This window comes from Pristiophorus japonicus, chromosome 15 (genome assembly GCF_044704955.1).
Source record: "Pristiophorus japonicus isolate sPriJap1 chromosome 15, sPriJap1.hap1, whole genome shotgun sequence".
Classification (NCBI taxonomy): domain Eukaryota; kingdom Metazoa; phylum Chordata; class Chondrichthyes; family Pristiophoridae; genus Pristiophorus; species Pristiophorus japonicus.
The window spans coordinates 106,928,418-106,948,402 of NC_091991.1; the positions used below are offsets into that span (position 1 = coordinate 106,928,418).

Genomic DNA, 19,985 nt, shown 5'->3' on the forward strand with positions numbered 1-19,985 from the left:
GGACCAAGGTCACTACAGTTTGAGTACAACATATTGTCTCGTGGAGTCATTCATAAGTGCATTACAGACATAACAACTGGCAACAAGAATTCAGACTGTCACGCAATTATGGCTACCTTTGACACACTAAAAGACTTCGCAGAGGATGATGATTGGGATGCCTTCACAGAAAGGCTCGAGCTATATTTTGTGGCAAATGACCTGGCAGGGGAGACGGACATAGAAACATAGAAAATAGGTGCAGGAGTAGGCCATCTGGCCCTTCGAGCCTGCACCACCATTCAATAAGATCATGGCTGATCATTCCTTCAGTACCCCTTTCCTGCTTTCTCTCCATACCCCTTGATCCCTTTAGCTGCAAGGGCCATATCTAACTCCCTCTTGAATATATCCAATGAACTGGCATCAACAACTCTCTGTGGCAGGGAATTCCACAGGTTAACAACTCTCTGAGTGAAGAAGTTACTCTTCATCTCAGTCCTAAATGGCCTTATCCTAAGACTGGGTCCCCTGGTTCTGGACTTCCCCAACATCGGAAACATTCTTCCCGCATCTAACCTGTCCAGTCCATTCAGAATCTTATATGTTTCTATGCGATCCCCTCTCATCCTTCTAAACTCCAGTGTATAAAGGCCCAGTTGATCCAGTCTCTCCTCATATGTCAGTCCAGCCATCCCTGGAATCAGTCTGGTGAATCTTCACTGCACTCCCTCAATAGGAAGAACGTCCTTCTTCAGATTAGGAGACCAAAACTGAACACAATATTCCAGGTGGGGCCTCACCAAGGCCCTGTACAACTTGGCAGAGAAGTACAAGGCTATACTGCTGACCAGTTGTGGGCCTGAGGTCTACCGCCTCGTCAGGGACTTGCTGGCACCCACGAAGGCCAAGAATAAGACATACGATGAGGTGACTGAACTAATTTGCGACCAACTAAAACCAAAAGAGAACATCCTCACGGCCAGGCACAGATTCTACACTCACCGCAGACCTGAGGGCCAGGACATTGCAAAATATGCTGCTGACCTCAGGAGACTTGCGGCACCGTGTGATTTTGGCACTCACCTCAACGAAGCATTGCGAGACATCTTCATTATAGGAATTGGCCACGAGGGCCTCCTTCATAAGCTATTATCTGCCGACACCACAATCAACCTGCGGAAGGCCATCAGCATGAGTCAGATGTTCATGACCTCGATCTGCAGCACCAAGCAAATTATTCATTCTGTGGACTCAAACCCAGCAAGTACTGTACACAGAATGGTGCCTTTCACAGGCAAGACTGTAGAACATGGCTCCTACAGGGCAGAGAGCACAGACCTCAGGGTTCCAGAACTCAGAGTCCGTCGAGGGGTGCTAATCGAGTAACACCATGCTGGCGTTGCGGAGGATACCATAGGGCTCACCAGTATTGGTTTGCTGAGTATGTATGCAAAGCCTGTAACACGAAGGGCCACCTCCAGTGTATGTGTAAAAGAAATACGATTCACCGTCTAGCAGAGGAGTCGGTAGATGACTTTGAATCCAGTGGGGAGTATGATGATTTGGCCAGAGAGGCAGCTCAGCCCCAAGAAGAAGTGTATGGAGTGTATACCTGCACCACCGATTGTCTTCCAATGAAGATGGAAGTCGAGGTAAACGGCGTTCCAGTCTTCATGGAAGTGGACACGGGAGCGAGCCAGTCAGTGATGAGCCAGGATGCCTTTGAGAGGCTATGGAATGAAAAACGACCCGAGCTGGTCCCAGTACAGGAAAAGTTGTGCACCTACACCAAGGAGCTGATCCCAGTCCTTGGTAGTGCGGATGTAAGTGTAATCCATAATGGCGTGGTGCACAAGTTACCTCTGTGGATTGTTGCAGGTGATGGTCCAACACTACTCGGAAGAAGGTGGATGGGGAAGATCCAGTGGAAATGGGAAAACCTCTTCACTCCAGCAATTGATGTCCCCCATGCTCAGAGATAGAGCAAAACCTCACCTTCGCTTGGGCCAGGCACCAGAGAACAGACCAGCACAGCATCTGAGGCACAGACCATCCAACATGACTGCATGGCAATGATCCGATCGGAATGATCTAAAAGTATCTTCCTGGCTCCAGTGGCAGGACTCCTGGGGAGGAAGATCGAATTCACAGGTATCCTTCCAGCGTTTGTGGCAGAATCGCAGGAGAGCAGGATCAAGGCAGTCAACCTTGAGGACAGAGGCAAGATGGCGTCCCTGCTGCAGCGAGGTGCAGTGTGGCTGAAAAAAAGATGGCCGCAGCAATACCACAAGGTGCAACGCTGAGGGACCAACATGTGGTGTCTAACAAAGGATTTGCTTGGGGTAAAGCCAGCAGGGTTCTCTTAAAGGAGACCTGCAACCAACTGAACTTAAAGAGACATTGTATGCATGGCAATTAATGTAATTAACCGATTAAGATTGTGAACAAAATATTTTTGCGAGATGTCGGGAATAGAGTATCCCCAAAAGTAGCAAGCGAGCGAATTCGGGAGGGTAAAGGTGCTAATCCTGATGCCCTGCTCCAGGTGTCCCCACAAGTTATAGGCCAGCGACCTCAGGAGGCACTGATCCTGGTACCCTGCCCCAGATCTATCACACGCTGCAGGCACCCGATGGCACTATTCGCCATGGACCTGGAAACGAAAACATCGCCAATACGCGCAGTCGGCCACCATTGCCCACCACCCGGGTGGAGATGGCGCAGCCCCCAGACCCAGTCACTACCTCGGACTTTTGGCCATGTCTGGGAGCGAAAGATCAGAACCAATGAGGTCCCCAAACCTGACCTGGAACAGCCAGGTTCCCAATACTGTTAGAGAACAGGCAGAAGATTCTGCAGCCCTCAAAGGAGGACAGGGAGGCCACACACATCTGTGGCTCTGCCCACCACTAGGCAACAGCAAAGGCCCTGAGTCCTGACTAGGTGAGTGAACCAAGCCCACCCCGCTAGCAGGGGGCGCAGTGCCGCTATCAGATGGCTAGGACCCCGTCCGATTGCTCTGGAACTTCGACTGCATCATTGAACCATGCAAACTGATAACCACTACCCAATGTTGTGACAAAAGGACTTGGGGTTAACAGGGAGAGAGAGCCAAGCCAAAGCCCAACCAAGGTGCAAGGGCTATTGCCACTTAAGTCTGGGGAGAGCCAAGCCAGAGCACACAGTGCAAAGGTAATCGGCACAAAGGTCTTGGGGGAGAGTGATGTTATATATGCAGACTATAGATATACTCTCTGTGTAGTCACTGTATAGTTGTATAAGATGGAGACTTGTTACCTGATGTACTATCAATAAGGTTTACACTGTGTACATACGATGCTGGCACCACCAGAGGGTGCAACTGGTGGAGACTGGGGTTTCCTGCCCCTGTGGCAGAGGCTGTCCACCAGAGGGCACTGTGGTGGGAGACCTGAGGGTCTGCAGAGCCCAGTATAAAAGTCTACTCACCATGCTTGTGCCTCACTCTGGAGTTACGAATAAAGGACCAAGGTCACTACAATTTGAGTACAACATATTCCCTCATGGAGCCATTCATAAGTAAATTACAGACACAACAAAAACAACCACAGCCTATCCAATCTTTCCTCGTAGCTAAAATTCTCCAGTCCTGGCAACGTCCTCATAAATCTCCTCTATCCCCTTGTATTCCGTCTACACTGCTTACAATGTCACCTATTATTGTGTCGACAAGCTTCTTTATATGGCTTTCTATCCCATCACCTAAGTCCTTAATAAATATGGTGAATAGTTGAGGCCCCAACACAGATCCCTGTGGGACACCACAAATCACATTCTGTCAATTAGTATACCTGTCCATTATCCCTTGGAACCTCCAGCCCCTCGTATTCTAGTCCTCTAGATATAAAGGCCAGCATTCGGTGAGACTTTTTCATTATTTTCTGTACCTGTCCATGACATTTTAACGAACTCTTTGGACCTCCACTGTTTCTAGCTTTTCACCATTTAGATAGTACCCTGTTCTATCCTTTTTGGGTTCAAAGTGGATAACCTCACACTTGCCTATATAGAAATTGGTTTGGCACAGTTTTGCCCATTCACTAATCTATTAACATAAGAACACAAGAACATAAGAAATAGGAGCAGGAGTAGTCCATACGCCCCTCGAGCCTGCTGCACTATTTAATACGATCATGGCTGATCTGATCATGGACTCAGCTCCACTTCCCTGCCCACTCCCCATATCCCCTTATCATTTAAGAAACTGTCTATTTCTGTCTTAAATGTATTCAATGTCCCAGCCTCCACAGCTCTCTGAGGCAGCGAATTCCACAGATTTACAACCCTCTGAGAGAAGAAATTTCTCCTCGTCTCAGTTTTAAATGGGTGACCCCTTATTCTAAAATCATGCCCTCTCGTTCTAATCTCCTCATTCAGTGGAAACATCCTCTCTGCATCCACCTTGTCAAGCTTATACATTTCGATAAGATCACCTCTCATTCTTCTGAATTCCAATGAGTAGAGGCCCAACCTACTCAACCTTTCCTCATAAGTCAACCCCTTCATCTCCGGAATCAACCTCGTGAACCTTCTCTGAACTGCCTCCAAAGCAAGTATATCCTTTCGTAAATATAGAAACCAAAACTGCACGCAGTATTCCAGGTGATGCCTCACCAATACCTTATATAACTGTAGCAAGACTTCCCTGTTTTTATACTCCATCCCCTTTGCAATAAAGGCCAAGATTCCATTGGCCTTCCTAATCACTTGCTGTACCTGCATATGAACTCTTTGTAATTTTATGCTTTCACCTACACTACTTGCCATATCGCCTATCTTTGTGTCATTGGCAAACTTGGATATGAGGTTTTATCCTGTCATTTAAGCTGTTAATAAATACAGTGAACAGTTAAGGCCCCAACACAGATAGGGGTAGGCCATTTAGGACTGAGATGAGGAGAAACTTCTTCACTCAGAATTGTGAACCTGTGGAATTCTCTACCACAGAAAGTTGTTGAGGCCAGTTCGTTAGATATATTCAAAAGGGAGTTAGATGTGGCCCTTACTGCTAAAGGGATCAAGGGGTATGGAGAGAAAGCAGGTAAAGGGTACTGAGGTGAATGATTAGCCATGATCTTATTGAATAGTGGTGCAGGCTTGAAGGGCCGAATGGCCTACTCCTGCACCTATTTTCTATGTTTCTATGATATCACTGGTCATACCCTGCCAATTAGAGTACCTGCCTATTATCCCTATCCTGTCTCCCGCCGCTCAGCCATTGTTGTTTGTTGCATTGCCCCTGGGATAGGGCGGGTGCAGGTCACTCAAGGTTCCTGCTCAGGGTAGAAGTGGGCCTGTCCCATTAGGCTAGCACCAGTTGATGCCCTCCAAGTATCAATAACCATTAAAGTATCACACTTTAGGAAAGATGGCAAGGCCTCCGAGAGGATGCAGAGGAGATTGACCAGAATGGTGCCTGGGTTGAAGGACTTCAATTATGTGGAGAAACTGGGATTGTTCTCCTTAGAGCAGAGAAGGTTAAGGGGGGATTCAATAGAGGTGCTCAAAGTATGAGGGGTTTTGATCGAGTAAATATGGAGAAACTGCTTCTACTGGTGGGAGAGTCGGTAACCAGAGGACACAGAGTTAAAATAATTTCGCAAAAGAACTGGAGGAATGAGGAGAATGTGTTTACGCAGCGAGTTGTTGTGATCTGGAACGCGCTGCCTGAAAGGGTGGTGGGAATAGGTTCAGTAGTGACTTTCAAAAGGAAATTAGATAAATGTTTGAGAAGGAAACATTTGCGGGGCTGTGGGGAAAGAGCGGGGCAGTGGGGCTGATTGGATCACTCTTTCCCACAGCGGGCACGGGCACGATGGGCCGAATGGCCTCCTCCTGTGCACTAAGATGCTGTGATTCTAACCTGCCAATACCCTCTATCTCGGCCTGCTATTGTCCCTTGAGTGAAGAGTTAGAGGACAACCGGGGACTGTAGGGCTGGAGCCCAGCAGGAGCCGGGACAGGAAAATGGGGCACAGCCTTAGTTAGGCCAAATCAGACTTTTGAAAATCGTCCGACCACCAGCACCACACCCCGCCCACCCCTGAAATAACTCCGCCGCAAACTGATTTGGAGACACAGACCAGACACAACTTGTTGCCATAAACTTTATTGCACTTTCACCATGTCGCAGAAACAATCACCACAAAAAAAACCAAAAAACATTGCTAACGCAAAAGCTGCCGGCCGCACAAAGCAGCTGGCCTGTCTGTACCTGTACACAAAGAACTGGGAAAGCAAAGCTGGAAATAAAGCGATCGATTGGCAGTCCGTGCGCGGTCAGGACATCCCCAGGACAATCGATGCTACAGCTTCGCTGCTTCATTTAATAATCAGAGCAACGCTCGGTTTGCTCAAATCAGCATTCAAGTATTTTGCTTGTTAGCAAGTTTTCTTTTTATATATATATATATATATATATATATATATATATATTTTACATTTTCTTCTATTTTGGGATTGCACACTCCTACCTGTTCAATATTCACATCTCAGGACTGGATAGCGTCGAGAAAAACAAAGAAATGCTTTAACTTAGAAACTTTAATTATAATAATCTGGGATGGGAGTCTATACTTTACATATTCGGGAACAAGTACATCTCTGTTCTGAATTCACTGAATTCAAAAAGTAACATAAATAGCCAGTCTCTGCAAGACTTTCCATTTCTCACTTACACCAGTAAAAAATAAAGAGGGCGAGGAGTTGCTGTCCCTCTACTACCTATTGGTTGCGATTGAATTGATATTGTAGTCTATGTCGTTCGCCACCACATTGCTGTGCCCTTCCTTCTCCACGCAGTCACTGACTGCCTTTAAAATGATTTGTAACCTCCTGTCCAGGGCCGTCAAGTGCGACTGTATCAGGATGGGCGAGAGTTTGTCCTGCAGGAGCGACTCTGCCATCACCTCACTCAGCTGATACTCTTCCTTCGCCAGAAGCTGCAGTCGGACGTATGTCGATTGCTTTATTCTGTCGGGGAGACACGATGAGAGGAAATGGTGTTAAGCTGGGGAGATTTAACGATAACCTATCAATGACCTTATCTCTGTAAACTTGAGCTCATCCAAAACTCAGCTGCCTGTGTCCTAACTCGCACCCAGTCCCACTCACCCATCACCCCCTGTGCTCGCTGCCCCGTGTCCTAACTCGCACCAAGTTCCACTCACCCATCACCCCCTGTGCTCGCTGCCCCGTGTCCTAACTCGCACCAAGTCCCACTCACCCATCACCCCCTGTGCTCCCTGCCCGTGTCCTAACTCGCACCAAGTCCCACTCACCCATCACCCCCTGTGCTCGCTGCCCCGTGTCCTAACTCACACCAAGTCCCACTCACCCATCACCCCCTGTGCTCGCTGCCCCGTGTCCTAACTCGCACCCAGTCCCACTCACCCATCACACCCTGTGCTCGCTGCCCCGTGTCCTAACTCACACCAAGTCCCACTCACTCATCACCCCCTGTGCTCGCTGCCCCGTGTCCTAACTCACACCAAGTCCCACTCACCCATCACCCCCTGTGCTCGCTGCCCCGTGTCCTAACTCGCACCGAGTCCCACTCACCCATCACCCCCTGTGCTCGCTGCCCCGTGTCCTAACTCGCACCCAGTCCCACTCACCCATCACACCCTGTGCTCGCTGCCCCGTGTCCTAACTCACACCAAGTCCCACTCACCCATCACCCCCTGTGCTCGCTGCCCCGTGTCCTAACTCGCACCGAGTCCCACTCACCCATCACCCCCTGTACTCGCTGCCCCGTGTCCTAACTCACACCGAGTCCCACTCACCCATCACCCCCTGTGCTCGCTGCCCCGTGTCCTAACTCACACCCAGTCCCACTCACCCATCACCCCCTGTGCTCGCTGCCCCGTGTCCTAACTCACACCCAGTCCCACTCACCCATCACCCCCTGTGCTCGCTGCCCCGTGTCCTAACTCGCACCTAGTCCCACTCACCCATCACACCCTGTGCTCGCTGCCCCGTGTCCTAACTCACACCAAGTCCCACTCACCCATCACACCCTGTGCTCGCTGCCCCGTGTCCTAACTCACACCAAGTCCCACTCACCCATCACCCCCTGTGCTCGCTGCCCCGTGTCCTAACTCGCACCCAGTCCCACTCACCCATCACACCCTGTGCTCGCTGCCCCGTGTCCTAACTCACACCCAGTCCCACTCACCCATCACCCCCTGTGCTCGCTGCCCCGTGTCCTAACTCGCACCCAGTCCCACTCACCCATCACACCCTGTGCTCGCTGCCCCGTGTCCTAACTCACACCAAGTCCCACTCACCCATCACCCCCTGTGCTCGCTGCCCCGTGTCCTAACTCGCACCCAGTCCCACTCACCCATCACCCCCTGTGCTCGCTGCCCCGTGTCCTAACTCACACCAAGTCCCACTCACCCATCACCCCCTATGCTCGCTGCCCCGTGTCCTAACTCGCACCAAGTCCCACTCACCCATCACCCCCTATGCTCGCTGCCCCGTGTCCTAACTCACACCCAGTCCCACTCACCCATCACCCGTGTGCTCACTGACCTACATTGGCTCCCTGTCTAGTAGCACTCTGATTTTAAAATTCTCATCCTTGAGTTCAAATCTCTCCATAGTCTCGCTCCTCCCTATCTCTGTAATCTCCTCCAGCCCCACAATCCCCCGAGATCTCTTCGTTTCTCTAATTCTGCCCCCTTGAACATCCCCAATTTTAATCTCTCCACCATTGGCGGCCATGCCTTCAGCTGCCTTGGTCCTAAGCTCTGTAATTCCCTCCCAAAACCTCTCCACCTCTCTTTAAGATGCTTCTTTGACTAAGGGATTTTTGCTCAACTGGGTGTCAGACAATCAGTGTGACATCACAGAGACCGTGGAGCATTTGCGAGAGGCATTGAGGTAGAGCTGGATGGTGTCAGCGGATATGTGGTACCTGACGCTGTGTCTTCGGATGATGTCGCTGAGGGGCAACATGTAGATGATAAATAGGAGGGGGCCAAGCATAGATCCCTGGGGGACACCAGAGGTAATGGTGCAGGGGTGGGAAGAGAAGCCATTGCAGGTGATTCTCTGACTAAATTAGATAGATAAGAATGGAACCAGGCGAGTGCAGTGTCACCCAGCTGGACGACGGTGGAGAGGTGTTGGAGAAGGATAGAGTGGTCAACTGTGTCACAGAGGATGTCATTTGTGACTTTGATTAGGACCGTTTCAGTGCTGTGGTAGGGCGGAAGCCCCCTTGGAGGGATGCAAACATGATACTCTCATATCGGTTTGTCTAATGGCAGGCAAATCATCTCAGAGACTCAGAGTTCATCGCATGCAGTTTTGCCAATTATTTGGAATTCGTAGAATCTGAGGGGAAGAGACTTTGTAATTGCTAAGCCTTAGAGTCGATCAATAAATCAATCATTTATCTCACCATATTATTCAATATCCTGGACTGTAACTAGTCAATAATCATATGTCATATGCTGCAGTCGCAGTGCCTCAGATTCCAGCAGTCTAACCGAGATCTTCAATTTAATGTCCTATTCCTATTTTCTTCCCTTCTCTCTCTCAAAGACTTGCATTGGGGTGGGGGTGGAGGGATACATTTCCATGGCCACTGGGCCGCCTGCCCAAAATTGCCACTCTTAGTCTATCAGCCTGGGCAGTGAATGTCAGCAGATTTGGCCGTGGGGTGATGGCGGAGGTGGAGGGGAGGGCATCTTCTGGCAATTACCAGAATCAACTCCTCAGACATGCATTGCTCAGTCCCTGTATGGTTGTTGGATGCGCACACCAGCATTAGAAAACTCCAGGTGGTACAGTAAGAGTAATATTTCAAATCGGCATGAGGTATGACCACCCGCAATGATACAAAGGACACCAGCGGTTCTGGAGGCGAGAAAGAATGGTTTCATAACTTTACAGCAAACATCTCGTTCCATTTTATTTCAACATCTCTGAGCGCATCAATTTCTCACTCTGTGATTGGGCCGCTTTCTGTTACCAAGGCGAGGTCATGCGTAAAATCACACCCAGGGTCCCACAGGAGCTGAACAACAGGATATCTGAGCATTTAACGGACATAACTGAAGAAAATCACCTGCAGAGGTGATGGTATGAACCCCAGTGACCCCATTAACCCCAGTGACCCCATGAACCACACTGACCCCCGTGAACCACACTGACCCCCGTGAACCAGACTGACCCACTTGAACCAGAGTGACCCCATGAACCACAGTGACTCTTGTGAACCAGAGTGACCCCTGTGAACCACAGTGACTCCTGTGAACCAGAGTGACCCCATGAACCACAGTGACTCCCGTGAACCACAGTGACCCCCGTGAACCACAGTGACCCCATGAACCACACTGACACCATGAACCACACTAACTCCACAAACGCCAGTGGCCTCTGTGACGGACCCCATGAACCCCACTGACCCCATCAACCACACTGACCCCATGAAACCCAGTGAGCCCCATGAACCACAGTGACCCTGTGAACCCCAGTGACCCTGTGAACCACACTGACCTCATGAATTCCATTGATTCTATAAACCACAATGACCCATGAACCCCAGTGACCCCATGAATCCCAGTGACCCCATGAACCCCAGTGACCCCCCATGAACCCCATTGACCCCCATGAACCACATTGACCCCATGAACCACATTGACCCCATGAACCACAGAGCCTCCCATGAATCCCAGTGACTCCGTGAACCCCAGTGACCCCATGACCCTATGAACCCCAGTGACCCCCATGAACCACAGTGACCCCATGAACCATAGTGACCCCCATGAACCATAGTGACCCCCATGAACCACAGTGACCCCATGAACCTCAGTGATCCCATGAACCACACTGACCCCATGAACCACACTGACCCCGTGAACCCCAGTGATCCACACTGACCTCATGAACCCCAGTGACCCCATGAACCCCACTAATCCCATGAACTCCAGTGACGCCTGTGCACCCCAGTGATGCCATGAACCACAGTGACGCCCGTGAATCCCAGTGACCCCATGAACCACACTGACCCCGGAACCACACTGATCCCATGAACCTCAGTGACCCCCATGAACTCCAGTGACCCCATGCACCACACTGACCCCATGCACCACACTGACCCCATGCACCACACTGACCCCCGTGAACCACATTGATCCCATGAACCACACTGACCCTATGAACCCCAGTGACCCTGTGAACCCATGACCCCTGTGAACCCCAGTGACCCCGTGAACCCCAGTGATTCCATGACCCCCACTGACCCGCATGAACCCCAGTGACCCCGTGAAGCACAGTGACCCCATGAACCCCAGTGACCCCCATGAAACACATTGACCCCATGAACCACAGTGACCCCCATGAAACACATTGACCCCATGAACCACAGTGACCCCCATGAACCACAGTGACCCCATGAACTCCACTGACCCTGTGAACCAGTGACCCCATGAACCACACTGACCCCATGAACCCCAGTGACCCCTGTGAACCCCAGTGACCCTATGAACCCCAGTGACCCTATGAACCCCAGTGACCCCCATGAAACACACTGACCTCATGAACCACAGTGACCCCCATGAACCACAGTGACCCCAATGAACCCCACCGATCTCATGAATCACTGTAACCCCATGAACCCCAGTGACGCCTGTGCACCCCAGTGATGCCATAAACCACACTGACGTCCATGAGCCCCAGTGACCCCATGAACCTCAGTGTCCGGAACCACACTGACCTCATGAACCTCAGTGACCCCCATGAACCCCAGTGACCCCGTGAACCCCAGTGACCCCGTGAACTACAGTGACCCCTGTGAACCCCAGTGACCCCCATGAACCCAAGTGACCCCCATGAACCCAAGTGACCCCCGTGAACCACAGTGACCCCTGTGAACCACAGTGACCTCGGTGCACAATGATCTCCTACTCTAACCCGAACACCTCTAATGAGCAGCTAGATGATGTAATTGGAAGATTGTTGGGGACAGAGGAGATCAAAGAGACTGAGGGGCCCTCTGCCCCTGGGTCAAGTTCCAGCCACCCATCAGTCCAATATTATGTTATCAAAAGGAGCTCATGGCACAAACCGTGATTTCTTAGTTGGAGGGAAATGCCATATTTTACATTTGAGTCGAGAATGGTGAATTGTGCAGATAGGCTGCTGACTTGGAGGGCCCAGCGCAGCTCAGAGAACAGCTCTCTCACTCTCGGCACTTACCTACAGCACTGACTTAGTGGCACCAGTATGGAGAGCTCATCGTGTGAATGTTTCCCAAACCTGCGGGGAGGCATCAAGAAGACGTTAGAAAGTGCTTTTCCCATTGCCAAACGTTCCTCCTGAAATCCAGGAGAATTGTGTTTTAACACATCTCATACACTGAGCTTGACACAATGTATTTCTGCAGAGGAATCTCATTGTCATAGTGCTGCCGTTGGGAGAGATTTGAATAAAAACTGGCGCTTACACATTTGTAATCTACATCTTGTATTGCAACCTCTCAGGCATTGTGCCAGACCTTGAAGAAATTCTACTTTCCCCCGAGACTTTAGAGTTCGTGCTGTTCAATGAAATGTATTAGATGCAATCTATAACTTCCTCTTTCAATCAGAGAGAGCCATTAGAGGCAGTAATGGTAGTTTAGTACTAAACACACAGTGCTCACACTCCCATGTTCAGACAATATGCAGCGCTAACACAGATAAACTCCATCATTAATATAACTGCAAATAATCATTTGAATAAAACTTTAACTAATTAAATTAATTCAGGCTATCACTAAGCAAATAAATAAAAAAAACTCTAGAGATGGCTGGCAGGCCATGTGTCGGGACTGTAGTGTGTGGGAGTTTGTGGACAGCGAGACTGTTTCGGATTCCCACATCTGCAGGAAATATCTGCCTTCAGTCGCTCCGGCTCACAATCATTGAGTTTGAGAGCGAGTTAGAGACACTCCAAAACATAAGGGAGGGGGAGGAATTTCTGAATTCAGTCACACCCCAGAGGAAAGCACATATTCAGGAAGGGGAGGGTGCAACTGTTAGGGAGCCAGGTAGTGGCAATTTAGGAGAGGTTGAGAAGGAGGTCTCACAGACACTGGTCCTGTCCAATAGGTACATGTGCTCGCTACCTGTGAGGACAAGACAGGGGCTGGTTGCAGAAAAGAAATGTGGTAATGATAGGGCATTCTATAATTATGGGGATAGATAGCATCCTCTGTAGCCATGAACGAGAATCCCAAAAGGTATGTTGCCTACCCGGTGCTAGGGTAAGGGATATCACGAGGCAGCTGGAGAGGAACTTGGAAAGGGAGGGGGCAAATCCAGTTGTTGTGGTCCATGTTGGAACAAACTACATAGGTAGGAACAGGGAGAAGGTCCTTCTGAAGGAATATCAGGAGTTAGGAGCTAAATTAAAAAGCAAGACCTCAAGATCTCTGGATTATTGTCTGAGCCATGTGCAAATTTACATAGGAACAGTCAGGCCAGGAGAATTAACATGTGACTAAAGGGCTGGTGTGGGCAAGAGGGCTTCCTTTTCATGGGACACTGGCACCGAGGAAGGAGCTGTACCGATGGGACGGGCTCCACCTGAACTGGGATGGGACCCGTGTCCTAGCGGAAAGGGTAAATAGGAATGTGATAAAGGTTTTAAACTAGTAAGATGGGGGGAGGGATCTACAAGGATCCAGCCTAAATATAAACAAAACAGGAAAGAAGAACATAGAAAAGAGTAAAGCAAGGGAGGACATTGATGACCAAGGAATAAATAGTTATAGAACAGGAATCTAAAGAGATGGTTAAAATGAAAGTGAAAGGAACCGCTATTAAAAATGCGTGAAACTGTCTGTGCAGCAATGCACACAGTGTCTGTAATAAAACAGGGAGCTGGAGGCAATCATGCGTTATGAGAAACCAGACATAATCGGGATTATTGAGATGTGGCTGCATAAAAATCAAGACTGGGAATTAAACATTGCAGGGTATACCATATTTAGAAAAGATAGAGAGGGAAAAAGAGGAGGTGGATTAGCTGTATTTATTGGGGATAACACAATGGCAGTAGAAAAAAGTGAGGCAGTTATCAGCAAGACAGAAATAGAATCCATATGGATAGAGATAAAAGATGATAAAGGATCAATTACACTAATGGGTGTAGTCTACAGACTACCTAGTAGTGGGAGGGAGGTGGAGGAAGAAATATGCAGACAAATTAGGGAAATAAGTGAAAACATAGAATAATTGTGTGGGATTTTAACTACCCCGCTTTTAATTGGCCAGAAGAGGTAGGTAAAGGGGATAAGGGAATGGAGTTCCTACAATGTGTACAGGACTCCTTTCTAACCCAATATATAAAAAGCCAACAAGGGAGGATTCGTTATTGGATCCAGTAATGGGGAATGAACCAGAGCAGATAAGAGAAGTAAAAGTAGGGGAACATCTAGGCAATAGTGACCATAATATACTGCACTTTAAGATAATACTTGAGAAGGACATTAGTGTGATGAAAACCAGGGTAATAGATTGGAGAAAAGCCAATTTTGCCGGGCTGAGGCTAGAACTTGGGAAAATAAAATGGACAACAATATTGGCAAACAATAATGTAGAACAGCAATGGGAAACATTTAAAATGGTGTTCAACAGAGTCCAGGAAAAAATATATTCCACTAAAAAACAAGAACAAGCTAAACACTAATGAGACTACATGGCTGAATAAATTGAGGGTTAAGGAAGGAGGCATACACTAAGTACCTGGAGAGCAGGGGAGTGCATGGTAAGAGAGAATACGAAGAGATTAGGAGAGTAGTCAAAAAACAATTAGGAAGGCAAAAAGGAACTATAAAATTAAATAATCAAGGAAGATAAAACAAAATGAAAAGTATTTTATAGGCACATCAATAAAAATATGAAGGTTGGGGTGGGAATAGGGTCATTAAGGGATGGGCAGGATAATACCACAGCCAATGATAGAGAGATGGCAGAAATATTAAATAATTACTTTGCTTCAGTATTTACCAGGGAGACAGAGCAAGTGGACTTAACATCGGATGATGAGATTAGAAATGAGATAACTGCATTTAAAATAAAAAGAGGTGAAATATTAAATAAACAAAACTAATCAAACTCAAAGAGGATGAAATCTTTGGATTACATCCGTGCATTTTTAAAAAATCTAGGGAAGAGATAGCAGAGACATTACTGCATATATTTAATAATTTGTTACAAAAAGGTGTAGTGCTAGAGGAGTGGTGGATAACTAACGTAATATCTATATTTAAGAAGGGGGATAGAACATGTCCAGGGAATTATAGACCAGTCAGGTTAACATCGGTGGTAGGAAAAATAATGGAATCCCTACTAAAGGAGAAAATAGAAGAACATCTAGAAACCAAAAATATAATAACGAATAGACAGCACGGATTTCAAAAGGGAAAGTCTTGCTTGACCAACCTCATTGAATTTTTTGAAGAGATAACAGAGAGAGTAGACAAGGGTAATGCAGTAGATGTAATTTATCTAGAGTTTCTAGAGGGCGGGGGAGTGGGGGCCGGGGGGCAGGGAGTGGGACGCGGGGGGTGGGGGGGGGCAGGAGGAGGGGGGTGGGGGCAGGGAGCGGGGCACGGGGGGGGGGGCGGGAGGAGGGGGGCGAGGGGCAGGGAGTGGGTAGTGTGGGTGCCATGCAGACCCAGTGATCGAAGTGCCAAGGGGGCACAGAAGAAAGTCGTCAGTATTTTTTTAAATGCCGCTACCTCCCCTTTAAGTGTCGCCCTGCGAGCGGCCGGTCGCTCAGTTCACTTCCCCTGAACCTGCCGCTGGCATCGCCTGGTGCAGCTTCAGGGGGCGATGCCCAAGTTAGGCTCGGGGGCAATAACGGGCGCTGCGCACAGTGATGATGCTGCCATCACCGGCGCAGTCGAGCGGGATGCACCGGGTTACCGCCGCTGCTAAACTCCCGGGGAATTTAGCGAGAGTCGTTTGCTGTACCGCGCTCCGGGGTCGGTAACGGGAGGCGCAAACGAGCCGAATTTCTGAGCCAAAGTTCATTAACTGACATGTTCTCTGCCGTTGAGCAAAGTGCTGCACTGGGAGTGCAGGCTGCATTCATATCCAATATCCCTCAATCCCGACTCTCTCTCTTTCTTCAGAAACACAGCTAATGATCTCTTTGAACCCATTCTGCTGGCTTTCCTTAGTAACCAACTCCACAAATCTATTACCCATTAGGTGAAAAAGTTCCACCTGACTTCCTCATTTTTAACTTCTGTCTAATGCATCTGAAGCCCCTGCTACGAAGAACAAATTGCTATCGATCTGCTTTCTCGGTCCCCTTCCTTTAATCTTCTTCAATGAGGTAAGCTAAATGTGGCACAATCATTCAGTACTCAGACAGAGAGACACAGAGTTCCTGCAGCTCAGCACAGGGCCATTTAAAAGCTCTATCCATTTGTATCTGTGACCAGGTTAATAACAGTGCACACAGTGAGTATTGATGTGTGCTCTCTCCAACTCCCCTTCTCTCGCTCTCTCTCATTCACTCTCTCTCTCCCACTGGAAACACTTTCTCCTTATTTACTCTGATCAAAATTTTGAACACCTCTATTAAATCTTCCCTTAACCTTCTCTGCTCTAAGGAGAACAATCCCAGCTTCTCCAGTCTCTCCACATAACTGGAGCCCCTCAGCTTTGGTATCATTCTAATTAATGAAGGTGTAAGCAGTGGCTCAGTTGGTAAAACACCTGTTTCTGATGACAGAAGGTCGTGGGTTTGAGTCCCACTTCAGGGACTTGAGAACAAAAATCCAGGCTGACACTCCAGTGCAGTGCTGAGGGAGTGCCGCACTGTCAGAGTTACTGTTTTTAGGATGCGACGTTAAACCGAGGTCCTGTCTGATCTCTCAGGTGGACATAAAAGATCCCATTATCCGCAGTATCCTATCCAATATTTATCCCTTACTCAACATCACTAACACAGATTATCTGAGTCATTATCACATTGCTGTGTGTGGGAGCTTGCTGTGAGCAAATTGGCTGCTGCGTTTCCCACATTACAACAGTGACTGCACTCCAAAAGTACTTTATTGGCTGTAAAGCGCTTGGAGACATTTGGTGGTTGTGAAAGGCGCTATATAAATGCAAGTCTTTCTTTAATTAGGCAAAGCAGCCTTTACTCAGCTGGCAGCCTTGTGCCTCTCAATCGTTTAGATGCTGCATACTCTCGCCATTGATCCAGACAGTCAGGAAGCACCAGGCTATAGCTGCCGGTGATGCTTCTTGGGGAAAATGATAGGTTAGGAAATAGCACAATGCTCTCTATCACCGCTCGACTGCTCAGTGAGTAGATTTGCCTCAGCAGCTATTTTTAAACCAGCAATGCGCAGTTCTGGCAGGCTGCTCCTGCTCTGCGGTATTACAAAGGATGGATTAAGTGATGCACGGACTTTTCCTTCAAGGGTTGAGAGCGGTTTGAGATGTGTCCCCTTTCCTATAGACTGTAGGAACAACTTGTGCACCAGCTCAGGGGGCAGTGTCCCACTGGCCTTAGGGCAGGGGACACAGAGAACAGTCATGGCTCCCGCAATAACTTCCCCAATCACAGGGTGGAAATTCAGGCCAGGATATTGTGGTTGGCTTGTCCGTGCTATTGACGGGAGACCTCACTGCTATCAGTGGATACATACACACACACACACACACACACACACACTCACGCACTCACACACTCACTCACGCACTCACACATAAGAACATAAGAAATAGGAGCAGGAGTAGGCCATTTGACCCCTTGAGGCTGCTCCGCCATTCAATATGATCATGGCTGATCTGATCATGGACTCAGCTCCACCCGCCTGTCTCTCAATCTCTCTCTCTACCCCCGCTCCCTATAACGCTTATCGCTCAAAAATATGTCTATCTCCATCTTAAATATATTCAATGACCCAGCCTCCACAGCTTTCACACACATACAAACACACTCACATGCACACACACTCTCTCACAAACTCACAGACACACTCTCTCACATGCATACACACTCTCACACACACACACACACACACACACACACACAAGAACATAAGAACATAAAAGATAGGAGTAGGAGTAGGCCATTTGGCCCCATGAGCTTGCTCCGCCATTCAATAAGATCATGGCTGATCTGATCATGGCTGATCTGATCATGGACTCAGCTCCACTTCCCTGCCCGCTCCCCAAAACCTTTACTCCCTTATCACTCAAAAATCTGTCGATCTCCGCCTTAAATATATTCAATGACCAAGCCTCCACAGCTCTGTGGGGCAGTGAATTTCACAGATTTACAACCCTCTGAGAGAAGAAATTCCTCCTCATCTCCATTTTAATTGGTGGCCCCTTATTCTAAGACTTTGTCCCCTAGTTTTAGTTTCCCCTATGAGTGGAAATATCCTCTCTGCATCCAACTTGTTGAGCCCCCTCATTATCTTATAAGTTTTAATAAGATCACCTCTCATTCTTCTGAACTCCAATGTGTATAGGCCCAACCTACTCAACCTATCTTCATAACTCAACCCCCTCATCTCCGGAATCAACCTAGTGAACCTGCTCTGAACAGCCTCTAATGCATGTATATCCTTCTTTAAATACTGAGAACAAAACTGTACGCAGTACTCCAGGTGTGACCTCCCCAATATCCTGTATAGTTGTAGCAGGACTTCTCTGCTTTTATACTCTATCCCCCTTGCAATAAAGGCCAACGTTCCATTTGCCTTCCTGATTACTTGCTGTACCTGCATGCTAACTTTTTGTGTTTCATGTACAAGGACCCCTAGGTCCTTCTGTACTGCAGCACTTTGCAATTTTTCTCCATTTAAATTATAATTTGCTATTCTATTATTTCTGCCACACACACACACACTCACAAACACAAACACACACACACACGGTCACACACACACGCTCACACACACACGCTCACTCACACACACACACACACATGTATGCTCGCACATTCACATTCACACGTACGCACGCGCACGCAAGCGCTCACACATCTAATTGGAAGTCAGTACGTTTTGTCAATCCTTACCCTCTTCCGTTATCCAGATGAATAATAAAAGAATCATTTCCAAACTTTTCAAAAGTTTCATAATGGTGCCGATCCATATTTCCTGTAAGAAGAAGAGCAGGGAAAGATTCAGAGTGAAGGCAGTCAGTGTGTGCCATGCCTATCGCCATGGAGACCATGCTTGGCCTAGTCCCTCTGCCTGTCCTCTCAGGCCTCACGCTTGGTCACACGCCTCGGTGCCCGTTATTGCAGTGGCCATTCCTTTAAACAGCCGAGACAGTGAGTGTTGGCTCGGTAGTGACCCTTGGTGGGATGCAGCATCCACTGTGACTTTCCAACAGGAATCACTGGATAGGGATATCCAGCCGGATCTGCCCAATCTCTCAGGATAGCCCAGGCCTAATGTAGCTCCTGATTGCTCCCTAAGGGTTGCCAACTCTGGTCGGATGTATTCCTGGAAGTTTGATCACATGACCTCCGACCACCCCGCCCCCACATTCCCGCCAATGGTCGCCTGACATGTCCATCCTCACGGGGCCCCGCCCCCACATCCCGCCATTGGTCGCCCGACATATCCCCCCTTGCAACGCCCATCTACCCTCGGCCAATCGGAAAATGAACTGTCTCTTCATTACCCAATGGGATAATTCCGGACTGTCAGTCAAACAGACATTTTTTCCCCAGCTCAGATATTTCTATAACTATTTATAAGTATTCAAAGAAAATGGGAACAAAATGCAAACAATGAGTGTTAACACCCCTGTGATCTTTCTCCTGAGTTGCTCCCCGCAGTGCCCTGGGGATTAATCGGTAATTCCTGGAGACTCCAGGGCAATCCTGGAGAGTTGGCAACTGTGCCGCCACCCACCAATCTGTTGCGTCTGGGGTCAATTTAAAATTTCACAACTGCGACTGAGAAATGTTTGTATGGCAAG

At 48.4% G+C, this 19,985-nt stretch overlaps 1 protein-coding gene across 1 annotated transcript in view; it reads right to left on the bottom strand.

Moving 5' to 3' along the window:
- Nucleotides 1-6,114: 6,114 nt before the first annotated feature.
- The window catches only part of fam20cb (FAM20C golgi associated secretory pathway kinase b), a 132,117-nt gene continuing 118,246 nt past the window's right edge, over nt 6,115-19,985 (bottom strand). The window contains exons 8-10 of the mRNA XM_070900758.1: nt 19,072-19,153; nt 12,232-12,291; nt 6,115-6,993 (exon numbers count right to left, since the gene is read on the bottom strand). Of these exons, the coding sequence (XP_070756859.1) occupies nt 6,741-6,993; nt 12,232-12,291; nt 19,072-19,153 (395 nt within the window). The 3' untranslated portion in view covers nt 6,115-6,740. The remainder of the gene's footprint in view (nt 6,994-12,231; nt 12,292-19,071; nt 19,154-19,985) is intronic.